This window comes from Pan paniscus, chromosome 12 (genome assembly GCF_029289425.2).
Source record: "Pan paniscus chromosome 12, NHGRI_mPanPan1-v2.0_pri, whole genome shotgun sequence".
NCBI lineage: Eukaryota > Metazoa > Chordata > Mammalia > Primates > Hominidae > Pan > Pan paniscus.
The window spans coordinates 94,448,806-94,462,678 of NC_073261.2; the positions used below are offsets into that span (position 1 = coordinate 94,448,806).

At 44.7% G+C, this 13,873-nt stretch overlaps 1 protein-coding gene across 4 annotated transcripts in view; it reads left to right on the forward strand.

Annotated features, from left to right (window-relative positions):
* The first annotated feature begins 1,117 nt into the window (after positions 1-1,117).
* The window catches only part of DPY30 (dpy-30 histone methyltransferase complex regulatory subunit), a 28,134-nt gene continuing 15,378 nt past the window's right edge, over positions 1,118-13,873 (forward strand). The window contains exons 1-4 of one of the 4 annotated variants that reach the window (XM_003827166.5): positions 1,118-1,991; positions 2,238-2,309; positions 2,404-2,451; positions 11,194-11,336. In XM_003827166.5, coding sequence (XP_003827214.1) covers positions 2,274-2,309; positions 2,404-2,451; positions 11,194-11,336 — 227 coding nt within the window. In that variant the 5' untranslated portion in view covers positions 1,118-1,991; positions 2,238-2,273. Of the gene's footprint in view, positions 2,138-2,237; positions 2,310-2,403; positions 2,452-11,193; positions 11,337-13,873 lie in introns of all 4 variants that reach the window. The other 3 variants (XM_034952889.3, XM_063595014.1, XM_003827167.7) reach the window with 3 other exon arrangements.

Genomic DNA, 13,873 nt, shown 5'->3' on the forward strand with positions numbered 1-13,873 from the left:
CACCTACAATGTATTAAGCATGTTGTGAAGTATAAAGATATCTAAGACATGGTCCCCTGCCCTGAAGGAGCTCTTCTAGTTTGCTACTTTACCAAAACTGTCAGTACTTAGAAAATGTAAATTAAGGGCTGGGCGCAGTGGCTCATGCCTGTTATCTCAGCACTTTGGGAGGCTGAGGTGGGCGGATCACGAGGTCAGGAGTTTGAGACCAGCCTGACCAACATGGTGAAACCCTGTCTCTATTAAAAACACAAAAATATGCTGGGAGCGGTGGCTCACGCCTGTAATCCTAGCACTTTGGAAGGCCGAGGCAGGCGGATCACGAGGTCAAGAGATCGAGACCATCCTGGCCAACATGGTGAAACCCTGTCTCTACTAAAAATACAAAAATTAGCTGGGTGTGGTAGCGCGCGTCTATAGTCCCAGCTACTCGGGAGGCTGAGGCAGGAGAATCGCTTGAATCTGGGAGGCGGAAGTTGCAGTGAGCCAAAAAAAAAAAAAAAAAGAGGGTCACTGCACTCTAGCCTGGCGACAGAGTGAGACTCCATCCCAAAACAAAAACAAAAACAAAACACGCCCACACACACACAAAATAGCTAGGCGTGGTGGTGCGTGCCTGTAATCGCAGCTACTCAGGAGGAGGCTGAAGCAGGAGAATCGCTTGAACCAGGGAATCGGAGGTTGTAGTGAGCCGAGATCATGCCTCTGCACTCCAGCCTGGCCACAGAGCGAGACTCTGTCTCAAAAAAAAAAAAAAAAAAAAAAAGTCCCAATCATTCTCTACTTGTATGTATGCCCTTTTTATTTCACACTCTTGAAAAGCATTTAATCTTAATTTAATATATCTACTAGGCAATTTATACATCCTGCACATATGCATACACGTTTGAATCAGCATTACATGAAAAATCTTCAAAGTTCCACATGACAGCTGTCACCAATCACAATACTATTTAAGTATGCACTGCGAAACTTTAAAAACTTACTTATATGTCTAGCTCTTAACCAAATTTTATTTACTTTAGATCTGTATCCACGATTTTTTAGAGTAGCAATATTAAGTTGTAGTCTAATGCCAGCTGGAAGTAAAACTCAATGGTACCTCATATTTCTGTATATGTAGTCACAATTTTTAATTTTAATGGCTTATATTCCACCATATTGTTATGCCATCATTTACTCCAAATGTTTTCAAGTTTTCATATTACAAAGTGCAATTACAAATAGAATTGTGTCAAAGGCAGGAAGTTTGCGTGTTATCACTTTTGTTTACATTAAAATAAATTGAATTTATTGGAATTTTAAAAAATCCAAGTAAAGATATGTTGTTTGCTATTTACACACTGTGTAGGAGGCAAATTATCCTATGTACGTTTTACAACTACATTACTATCAGTAGGACCACGGTTTGGAAAGCCAGCTGCATACTGCTAATCTAATACAAATGTAAGGTGGCATTAACATCGCATATTCACAGATTTAAGGGCTTGAATAAAAGCTGATCAGGAAACCCCCAAAACTGCTTCTTCCCCCATCTTTGGCTTTACAGTAAAACACTGACATTCTTTCAGAGACTGTCAGACTGGGCTTATAATTTTCTAGTAAGAACCACTCAGTGAGGAAGTTCAGTTGGTCGAGGAAGAGCTTCAGCAGATGCTTTGAGGCAGCACCGAGGTTTGATCCGGCCGAGCCCCTTCTAACTGGGCTGGTCACTTGGTCTGCAGCTGGGGTGGCGCTCTTCGTGGGTGGGTAGGATGAAGGAAGATTGTAGCTCGTAGCTTCCGAGGCCAGACCTTGGCCAGGACTCACGCGGACTGCAGAGAGCCTCGGGGACTGACGACGGTTCTGCGCGCCTCCCAGCTTCTTGTCCGCCGGGAGGTTCTGCGCAGGCGCGGCAGTCGTGCGACAGCCGTCACTTACGGTCGGAGCTGTTTGTGCTGGGAGCTGGTGGCGCGGTGCAGGGCTCTTAAGAACGAACGGCTTGGGCGCGGGTAATCAGCTCCCTTTCCCCCACTTTCTCACTTATTCTAGGTACTTGGGACTGTCGTAGAGTTTCCAGACCCAGTCGTGGACTGGGCGCCCAGTCGTGGACTGTCCCACTCTGCTGCTCTACTGCTCTTGGTGCTCCCGCGCCCAGGTGGGGGTGAGGGGCGGGGTCGGGGGCTGGGCTGCACTCCATCCTGGAGTCTTCGTGTTGAAATCTCCCAGGTAACTCGCGGCTCTTCTTGTTTTCCAAGACTGGTATCCGGGGACTGTGACTTGCAGGGTCCGCCATGGAGCCAGAGCAGATGCTGGAGGGACAAACGCAGGTATCAGGAGGCCGTGGATTCAGGGTGGCGGTGTGCAGGGAGGCAGCGAGAAAGGGGGGACTTATATCTCTGTGACCGGTGTTTTGTTTTCTAGGTTGCAGAAAATCCTCACTCTGAGTACGGTCTCACAGACAACGTTGAGGTAACTCGCCAAGTTCCTATGCCTCATCTGTGTTGTCTCTTGCAAGCTGGAGAAAACTTGGGATCTGCTTTTACTAGGTTGCTATGCACAAGGGAAAACTTTGTTATCGTGAACTGAATAGTATCAAGTTATGGGTAGCTTTTTTATTAGCAGTACTAATGCTTCTTGGTGTACAGACGTACAAATTACGTTTGAGTCAAAGGATTGAACTTTTATTGCGAAACACATATTCTTGAGGGATACTGTCTGAATCATTTTTCTTGGTGGCTTTTAATCGATCTTTTGGGATGTTGCTACGTAAAAACCGCATATTAAAATTAAGAAACCCTTCGCCGGGCGCGATGGCCCACGCCTATCATCCCAGCACTTTGGGAGGCCAAGGCTGGCGGATCACCTGAGGTCAGGAGTTCCAGACCAGCCTGACCAACATGGTGAAACCCCGTCTCTACTAAAAATACAAAAATTAGCCGGGCATGATGGTGGATGACTGTAATCCTATCTGTTCGGGTGGCTGAGGCCAGAGAATCTCTTGAATCTGGAAGACAGGTTGCAGTGAGCTGAGATCGCGCCACTGCACTACAGCCTGGGCGGCAGAGTGAGACTCCGTCTCAAAAAAAAAAAAAAAAAAAAAAGTAAAAAAATAAAATTAGGAAACCTGTTGGTCTTTGTAGCAGAATAGTGAGCTGGTGGAGTCAACATTTAATAAATATTTATTTCTTTTTAGAGTTCAGTAACTCCTGGGCTGGAGTGAGAGTATTGCTGGAGCTGGGGAGGTTGAGGCTGCAGTGAGCTATGATCGCACCACTGCGCTCCAGCCTGGGTGTCAGCATGTGACCCTGTCCCTATTTCCCTCCCCCCGCCCCCCCCCCCCCCAAAATAAGGCCGGACGCGGTGGCTCACCCTTGTAATCCCAGCACTTTGAGGGCCAAGGCGAGCTGATCACCTGAGGTCAGGAGTTCCAGACCAGCCTGGCCAACATGGTGAAACCTCCTCTCTACTAATCCCAGCTACTCGGGAGGCTGAGGCAAGAGAATCGCGAGTCGCTTGAACCCGAGAGGTGGAGGTTGCAGTGAGCCGAGATCATGCCACTGCACTCCATCCTGGGTGATAAAGCGAGACTTTGTCCAAAAAAAAAAAAAGAAAGAAAATGAGCAATACAACTTAATTCAACCGCAAAAATGCCAACCTGCCTAGGTTGAAAATACAGCTCCCAACATACTTTCTGGTGATCTTGAACAAGTTACTGAACTTCTCTGAGCCTTATGGGGCTGAAGATACAAGCAAATTACTTAAGAGTGTGTGTGGCAGATAGTAAAATATTAGAATTTTTTTTTTTTTTTTTTTTGAGACGGAGTCTTGCTCTGTCGTCCAGGCTGGAGTGCAATAGTGCGATCTCGGCTCACTCGTGCCTCAGCCTCCCGAGTAGCTGGGACTACAGGCACCCGCCACCATGCCCGGCTAATTTTTTGTATTTTTTTTTAGTAGAGACGGGGTTTCACTGTGTTAGCTAGATGGTCTCTATCTCTTGACCTCATGATCCGCCCACCTTGGCCTCCCAAAGTGCTGGGATTATAAGTGTGAGCCACCATGCCTGGCCAAGGCTAAAAAAATATTAACAGCTATTACTATTATTACTGTGCTTAGAAATGCTGTTACTCTCATTTATCCAAACTGAATCACACATGTCTTGTTTTTTTTAATAAAGCATACAGGCTGGGCGTGGTGGCTTATGCTTGTAATCCCAGCACTTTGGGAGGCCGAGGTGGGCAGATCACTTGAGGTGAGGAATTCAAGCCTGGCCAACATGGTGAAACTCCGTCTCTACTGAAAATACAAAAATTAGCCAGGCGTGGTGGCAAGTTCCTGTAATCCCAGCTACTCAGGAGGCTGAGGCAGGAGAATTGCTTGAACCCCGGAGGCAGAGGTTGCAGTGAGCCAAGATTGTGCCACTGCATTCCAGCCTGGGTGACAGAGTGAGACTCTGTCTCAAAAAAAAAAAAGTTGTCTGGGCATGGTGGCTGTTAAATCGCTTGAGCTCAGGAGTTTGAAACCAGCCTACAAACCCTGTTTCTACAAAAAAATAGAAAAATTAGCTGGGTGTGACGGTACGTGCCTACAGTCCCCAGCTACTTGGGAGGCTGAAGCAGGAGGATCACTTGAGCCTGGGAGGCTGAAGCTGCAGTGAGCCCTAATTGCACCACTGCACACCATCCTGAGTGAGACAGGGAGACCTTGTCTCAAAAGCAAAAAAGATATGTACTTTAAAGATAGGTAAACAATACAAAAAAAGGAGAATTTTACATTTATCCACATATTGACCATTTCTGGAGATCTTCATTCTTTTGTGTAGGTCTAGATTTCCATCTTTCCCAAAAGGTATCATTTTCCTCCTGCCCAAAGGGCTTCCTTGAACATTTCTTGTAGTTCACATCCACTGGTAAGAAATTCAGCTTCTGAATGTCTGAAAAAGTCATTATTTTGCCCTTGTTTTTAGAAGATATTTTGCTAGTTGTAGATTTGCTTCACAGTCTTCTGGCGGACATTGTTTCTGAAAAGAAGCTTGCTATCGTTCCTATCTTTGCTCGTCAATAAATAACGTCTTCTCTCTTGCTACTTTTGAGATTTTCTTTATATCAGTGTTTTAAAGTTATTTGGTTGTGGCGTGTCTTGGTGTAGTTTTTTTTCTTTTTTTTGAAACAGAGTCTCGCTCTGTCTCCCAGGCTGGAGTGCAGTGGTGCAATCTTGGCTCACTGCAAGCTCTGCCTCCTGGGTTCACACCATTCTCCTGCCTCAGCCTCCCGAGTAGGTGGGACTACAGGCACCCGCCAACCACGCCCGGCTAATTTTTTTGTATTTTCAGTAGAGACTGGGTTTCTTTTTTTTTTGTTTTTTGAGACAGAGTCTTGCTCTGTCGCCCAGGCTGGAGTGCAGTGGCGTGATCTTGGCTCACTGCAAGCTCCGCCTTCCGGGTTCATGCCATTCTCCTGCCTCAGCCTCCTGAGTAGCTGGGACTACAGGCGCCGCCACCATGCCCGGCTAATTTTTTTGTATTTTTAGTAGAGATGAGGTTTCACCATGTTGGCCAGGATGGTCTTGATCTCCTGACCTCGTGATCCACCCGCCTCGGCCTCCCAAAGTGCTGGGATTACAAGTGTGAGCCACCGTGCCCGGCGAAATGTTTTTGTTTATTTATTTATTTAATTTTTGTTTTTAAGACTGAGTCTTGCTCTTTCACCCAGGCTGGGGTACAGTGGCATGATCGTAGCTCACTGTAGCCTCAAACTCCTGGTCTTAAGTGATCCTCCCACCTCAGCCTCCTGAGTAGTTGGGACTAGAGGTGTGTGCCACCATGCCTGGCAGGGATACATTATAATTTTTTTTTTTTAAATGGAGTCTCGCTCTGTCGCCCAGGCTGGAGTGTAGTGGCGTGCTCTCGGCTCACTGCAACCTCTGCCTCCCGGGTTCAAGCGATTTACCTTTTTTTATTTTTCTTTTTTAAGATGGAGTTTTGCTCTTGTCGCCCAGGCTGGAAGTGGCGCGATCTTGGGTCAATGCAACCTCCACCTCCTGGGTTCAAGTGACTCTCCTGCCTCAGCCTCCCGAGTAGCTGGAATTACAGGCATGTGCCACCATGCCTGCCGAATTTTTGTATTTTTAGTAGAGACGGGGTTTTACCATGTTGGCCAGGACGGTCTCAAACTCCTGACCTAAGGTGATCCACCTGCCTTGACCTCCCAAAGTGCTGGGATTACAGGTGTGAGTCACCGCGGCCAGCGTATTATGAGATTTTCTTCCCCTGTGTCACTGGAACACAAACTGTTTCCAGCCTGTGTGAGCTGCAAGGATTGTTCCTCCTGGTGTAATATAGTTTGGATATTTGTCCCTTCCAAATCTCATGTTGAAATGTGACCCCCAGTGTTGGAGGTGGGGCCTAGTGGGAGGTGTTTGGGTCATGGGGGCAAAACCCTCATGAATGGCATGGTGCCATCTTTTGGTAATGAGTCAGTTCTTACTCTATTAGTTACCATGAGATCTGATTGTTAAAAAGAGTCTGGCACCTACTCCTTTCTCTCTTGCTCCCTCTCTTGTTATGTGACACACCAGTTCCCCTTCCCTCTGTGTCATGATTCATTGCTCCCTGAAGCCCTCACAAGAAGCAGATGCTGGCGCCATGCTTGTGTAGCTTGCAGAACTGTGACCAAATAAACCTCTTTTCTTTATAAATTACCCACCCTCAGGTATTTCTTTATAGCAATGCAAATGGACTAATACAAGATGGTTGTTTCCCTGGCCTTGGGTAGTTGACTTATATCCATCTATTGATAAGTATTCACCTGAAGACTGGAAGGCAATATGTTTAGTCTCTTTCTGTGCAGTTCTTGTCTCCATGCGCCTTTCTTCTCTTCAGTGCTCTGCCTTGCAAATTTTAGTTGTTTTGGTCTCCCAGAATTTTCAACTGTCTTCTCAACTCAGGGAGACTACTAGGCTCTGTTCAAGTTCTCTCTCCCTACACTGCATCCTGTAAGTTCTCCAAGCAGAAAGCAGTAAGCTGGGACAGTCATAGTACTCACCTAATTTCTCCCCTTTTTGTGATCACTGTTCTACACTGTCTTATCAGCTCATTGTTTGTTTGTGTTAGTTTGGCTATATCTATTTTTAGGTTAGTTCAAGATTTTGACAAGTGAAATTGAGCATCACAATTGGCACATTGTAGATAATTCATAAATGTTCACATGAAATAAATGGGAGGATTTGGTTAAGAAATTTATTACAGGAGTTATAGGAGTTTCTTAGGCATTGCTCTTTTTGTTTGTTTTGAGACGGAGTTTTGCTCTTGTTGCTGGGCTGGAGTGCTGTGGCGTGATCTCGGCTCACCGCAACCTCTGCCTCCCAGGTTCAAGTGATTCTCCTGCCTTAGCCTCCCGAGTAGCTGGGATTACAGGCATGTGCCACCACGCCTGGCAAGTTTTGTATTTTTAATAGAGTTGTGGTTTCTCCATGTTGGCCAGGCTGTTCTTGAACTCCTAACCTCAAGTGATCCGCCTGCCTTGGCCTCCCAAAGTGCTGGGATTACAGGCGTGAGCCACCATGCCCGGCCACGTTGCTCTTTCTTATTGGCTTTCCTATTGTAGGCATTGTAATGTCATGTAACTAACAAGTTAAAATTTTTTTTCTTTTTTTGAGACAGAGACTTTCTCTGTCACCCAGGCTGGAGTGCAACGGTGCGATCTCGGCTCACTGCAACCTCCATCTCCCAGATTCAATTAATTCTCCTGCCTCAGCCTCCCGAGTACCTGGGATTACAGGCGCCTGCCACCATGCTTGGTTAATTTTTGTATTTTTAGAGGCGGGGTTTCACCATGTTGGGCAGGCTGGTCTGGAACTCCTGACCTCAGGTGATCCACCTGCCTCGGCCTCCCAAAGTACTGGGATTACAGGCATGAGCCACCGCGCCCTGCCAAAAATTAAAAAAAAAGTTATTATTATTTTTTTGAGATGGAGTCTCACTCTGTTGCCCAGGCTAGAGTGCAGTGGCGCAATCTTGGCTCACTGCAACCTCTGCCTCCAGGGTTCAAGCAATTCTCCTGCTTCAGCCTCCTGAATAAATAGCTGGGATTACAGGCGCCTGCCACCATGCCCAGATAAATTTTGTATTTTTAGTAGAGACGGGATTTCACCATGTTAGTCAGGCTGGTCTCGAACTCCTGAACTCGTGGTCCAGCTGCCTCGGCCTCCTAAAGTGCTGGGATTACAGGCGTGAGCCACTGTGCCCAGCCTAAAATTATTCTTTTAAAAATGGTAACAGGGTCTCACTATGTTGCTCAAGCTGGTTTCAAACTCCTGTGCTCAAGCAGTCCTCCTGCCTTGGCTTCCCAAAGTACTGGGATTACAGATGTGAGCCACTGTGCCTGGCCCCGAGTAGTTTTTATTGTATACGTATGTATACTGTGACTGGAAGTTAGGACTGTTTTTAGGAAATACACTGTGAGATTTTGAAGTTTGCCACATTGTCTTTGTTGTGATCAGTGTGAAGTTTTGAACATAGTGGATTTTGATTTAGGGGATGAAAATTCATTCAAGATGATACTGTCAGTTTTCAGAAATAATGAAGTTGTATAGTGTTTTCTGCAATGGAAAGGTGAACTTTTACAAAGACTCAGTTAGAATTTCTGAAATGATGGTCTGCTAATTATCTGTTGAAATTTACTAATGAAAAATAAAATTTTCAGTCCATGGACAAATAAATAGTATTTTATAGATTAAAAAACTTTGTATTTCATAGAAAATTATCTTTTAATTCCAAAATTAGATTGAAAAATTATAAGCAGAAGTTGTCTGACATAGTTATGGGAAGTGTCTTTGGAAACCATGCTATATATGTTACAGATAACGTGATTAAAGGTTTTTTCTCACTTTTACCAAAATAAAATTAAAAGTAGAAAAATTTTTCTTTGTCGACTCTTTTATATCTAGTTTGAGTATGATTGAAGCAAAAGTTCATTTAAATGAAAGTGCTCTTAGGAATACTGTTTTGTCCTTTTAGAGCTATTTCTTCTTTGTCTCTTTCATTTTTTTATTTTTATTTTTTATTTTTTTGAGACAGAGTCTCGCTCTGTCACCCAGGCTGGAGTGCAGTGGCGCAATCTTGGCTCACTGCAACCTCTGCCTCCTGGAATCAAGCGATTCTCCTGCCTCAGCCTCCTGAGTAGGGATTACAGGCGCGCACTACTACGCCCAGCTAATTTTTGTATTTTTAGTAGAGACAGGGTTCCACCATGTTGGTCAGGCTGGTCTCGAACTCCTGACCGCATGATCCGCCCTCTTGGGCCTCCCAAAGTGCTGGGATTACAGGTGTGAGCCACCGTGCCCGGCCTTTGTTTTTTCGTTTTGAGACGGAATCTTGCTGTGTTACCCAAGCTGGAGTGCAGTGGCATGACCTCAGCTCACTGCAACCTCTGCCTCCCAGGTACAAGTGATTTTCGTGTTTCAGCTTCTTAAGTAGCTGGCATTACAGGTGTGCACCACCATGCCTGTCTAGTTTTTTTATTTTTTATTTTTCTTTTCTTTTTTTTTTTTGAGATGGAGTCTTTGTCACCCAGGCTGGAGTGCAGTGGTGTGATCTCGGCTCATTGCAACCTTCACCTCCCAGGTTCAAGCGATTCTTCTGCCTCAGCCTCCCGAGTAGCTGGGAGTACAGGTGTGCACTACCACGCCCGGCTAATTTTTGTATTATTAGTAGAGACGGGGTTTCGCCATATTGGCCAGGCTGTCTTGAACTCCTGACCTCATGGTCGGCCTGCCTTGGCCTCCGAAAGTGCTGGGTTTACAGGCGTCAGCCACCGTGCCTGGCCGCAAAATTTTTTAATACATTAGTTTGAAAAATGTGAGTGCGATGGAGGCAATGAATTACTTTTTAATGCTCTGAATGTCAGTCGAATCTATTTGATAGCTCCAAAATTTGGGAATTGTGAAGAAGAAAATATAACTTGTTATTTTTTAAACTTCATTTATTTTTAGTTGTAATGATTGTTTTTTAGTGTTACCTGCCGGAATGGGGAAAACTTCATTCATTTAAGTGTGACATTAATGATTTTTTCTGTTAATAATTTTCTTCATTTTGGGGTTATTATTTACATAACGTATTTTCTTAAACCTGTTCATTTTTAAAAATCATAGATTATTTATTTAGAGCCAGGGCCTTGCTTTGTCGGTCAGGCTAGAGTGCAGTGGCATGATCTCGTCTCACTGCAACCTCCGTCTCCTGGGCTCAAGTGATCCTCCCACCTCAGGCTCCTGAGTAGCTGGGGCTACAGGCACGCACTACCACGCCTGGATAATTTTTTTTTTTTTTTTTTGAGACTGAGTCTCGCTCTGTCGCCCAGGCTGGAGTGCGGTGGCGCGATCTCGGCTCACTGCAAGCTCCGCCTCCCAGGTTCACGCCATTCTCCTGCTTCAGCCTCCCGAGTAAGTGGGACTACAGGCGCCTGCCACCACACCCGGCGAATTTTTTGTATTTTTAGTAGAGACGGGGTTTCACTGTGTTAGCCAGGATGGTATCGATATCCTGATCTCGTGATCTGCCCGCCTCTGCCTCCCAAAGTGCTGAGATTACAGGCGTGAGCCCCTGCGCCAGGCCTGATTTTTGTATTTTTGGTAAAGACTGGATTTTGCAGTTGTCCAGGCTGGATATATTTCTTTAAAAAAGAAACATAAAGGGAAAAACATTCTCATTGTGATAAATAGAGGGTAACCATAAAAATGACAACAGTGAATACAAGACAATGGTAATAAATTTTAGCTGTATTTTCTTGAGTGTATAAGCCTTGGACCCTGAAGCTTGCTCTCTCTGATGTGACCAGCTTTCTTACTATGATTTGGTGCTGTTTGGTGTCACGTCCATTTTTTTTTTTTTGGGGAACACACTCTAAGAAGATACATGAAAAAGAGAAAAAGGATTTGTATTTACTCCTACAAAGTCAGAAGGAAAGGGAGAAAGAGTAGGATCTTGAGACATGACATTAGAACAATGAGATAATAGGTGCTTTTGGAGAGAGAGAGCTTGAATGAGATTGAAAGATGGGTCTGAATTTATTTTGGGCAGAGAAGTTTGTGGTCTAGTACCATCTTTCTAGTCATTGATTTGCCTTTTCTATTAGTGTCTTATTTCCATTAGTTTTGTTTAGCACTCAAAATAACCTGGTTATTTGAAATGTTCATGCACTGTTTTTTTGAATTCACTAGAGAATAGTAGAAAATGAGAAGATTAATGCAGAAAAGTCATCAAAGCAGAAGGTAGATCTCCAGTCTTTGCCAACTCGTGCCTACCTGGATCAGACAGTTGTGCCTATCTTATTACAGGGACTTGCTGTGCTTGCAAAGGAAAGGTAAGATAATTGTGTCCACAAATGGAGTTAGTAAAGAAAGCAAAATAGATTCCCCTATCTGAAATATCATAGTTATGTATAGCGACTTTTTACTGTGTGATTTATGGATGTTAAAGTTTTTAAGAAAGTATTCAGCCATAATCTCATAATTCAGACATTTAAATTTTTTCCCACCGGTCTTAGATCATATGCATATTTGTAAAGATTTGTAATCATGATATACATGTAATTTTGAATTTTCTTTTTATTTATTATGACATAACATTTTTCTGTATCTCTCCACAGTCTTCATGATTATAATTTATTATTATTATTGTTATTTTGAGACAGAATCTAGCTCTGTTGCCCAGGCTGGAGGATGGTGGTATGATCTCGTTCACTGCAACCTCTACCTCCTGGTTTCAAGTGATTCTTGTGTCTCAGCCTCCCGGGTAGCTGGGACTACAGGCGTGGGCCACTACGCCCGGCTAATTTTTGTATTTTTAGTAAAGAAGGGTTTTCACCATGTTGGCCAGGCTGGTCTTGAACTCCTAACCTCAAGTGATCTGCCCGCCTCAGCCTCCCAAAGTTCTGGGATTACAGGCATGAGCCACTGCGCCCGGCCTATTATTATTATTCTTATTTTTTTTTGAGACTGAGTCTTGCTATGTCTCCCTGGCTGGAGTGCAGTGGTGCAACCCTGGCTCACTGCAACCTCCACCTCACCGGGTTCAAGTGATTCTCCTACCTCAGTCTACCGAGTAGCTGGGATTACAGGCACCTGCCACCACGCCTGGCTGATTATTGTATTTTTAGTAGAGACAGGGTTTGGAGTCTCGCTCTGTCGCCAGGCTGGAGTGCAGTGGCATGATCTTGGCTCACTGCAACCTCCACCTCATGAGTTCAAGCGATTCTGCCTTAGCTTCCTGAGCAGCTCAGGCACCCACCACCATGCCCGGCTAGTTTTTGTATTTTTAGTAGTGATGGGGTTTCACCATGTTGGCCAGAATGATCTCGATCTCTTGACCTTGTGATCCGCCCATCTCGGCCTCCCAAAGTGCTGGGATTATAGGCGTGAGCCACTGAGCCTGGCCTTAAATTTTCTTAATAGCAAGAGTACAATTTCTCTTTCTTTAACATGTTTTCCCCAGTATTTCTCACCTAAATTCTTTTTTGTGTAAGCAAATCTAATAAGAAAATTGGTTTTGCAAGTTAGACTAGTCAACGTTTATTAGGTGCATATTCTTTTTTATTCAAGGAATAATAATAAACATTATAATAGCAAACTGACATAACTTGATAAAGAACTTGATGGAACCATGTCTCATCTCAGCCAGGTGTGGTGGGGTATGCCTTAGCCCGCACTGCTTGGGAGGCCAAGGTGGGAGGATCGCTTGGGCTTGGGCCCAGGAGTTTGAGGCTGCAGTGAGCTGTGATCGCACCACTGCACTCCAGCCTGGGTGACAGAGTGAGACCCTGCCTCAAAAAAAAAAAAAAAAAAAGGAAATATATCATTTCTTATAGTAAAAGTGAGTTATTAACTTAGAATAGATAATTTGTTTATATAAAAACTGTATGAATGAGCAGTAAATATTTGTTTTTGATGGCTATATTTGTAAATTACCATTTATTTATGACTGAGCTATATCTTGGCTCTACTATCAACAATTAAAATATGGGTATCTTGGGCCAGGCGTGGTGGCTCACGCCTGTAATCCCAGCACTTTGGGAGGCTGAGGCGGGCGGATCACGAGGTCAGGAGATCGAGACCATCCTGGCTAATGCAGTGAAACCCTGTCTCTAGTAACGATACAAAAAATTAGCTGGGCATGGTGGCAGGTGCCTGTAGGCCCAGCTACTCGGGAGGCTGAGGCAGGAGAATGGCGTGAACCCGGGAGGCGGAGCTTGCAGTGAGCCGAGATTGCGCCACTGCACTCCAGCCTGGGCGACACAGCGACTCCGTCTCAAAAAAAAAAAAAAAAAAAAATGGGTATCTTGGTTGATTTGAAGGTAGTGAGTTAACTCGATTGTTGATAGTCTTACAGAACAAGCTCCTTATTCTACTCTTTTTTTTTTTTTTTTTTTTTTTGAGACAGAGTTTTGTTCTTGTTACCCAGGGCTGGAATGCAGTGGCATGATCTCAGGTCACTGCAACCTCCACCTCCTGGGTTCAAGCAGTTCTCTTGCCTCAGCCTCCTGAGTAGCTGGGATTACAGGTGCCTGTCAGCACACAAAGCTAATTTTTGTATTTTTAGTAGAGATGGGGTTTCACCATGTTGGCCAGGCTGGTCTTGAACTCCTGACCTCAGGTGATCCACTGTGCCCAGCTGGTTTTTTTTTTTTTTTTTTTTTTTGAGACAGAGTCTCTGTTGCCCAGGCTCGAATGCAGTGGTACAGTCTCAGGTCCCTGCAGTCTCTGACTCCCAGTTCAAATGATTTTCCTGCTTCAGCCTCCTGAATACCTGGGACCACAGGTGTGTGCCACCACACGTGGCTAATTTTTGTATTTTCAGTAGAGATGGGGTTTCACCATGTGGGCCAGGCTGGTCTCTAACTCC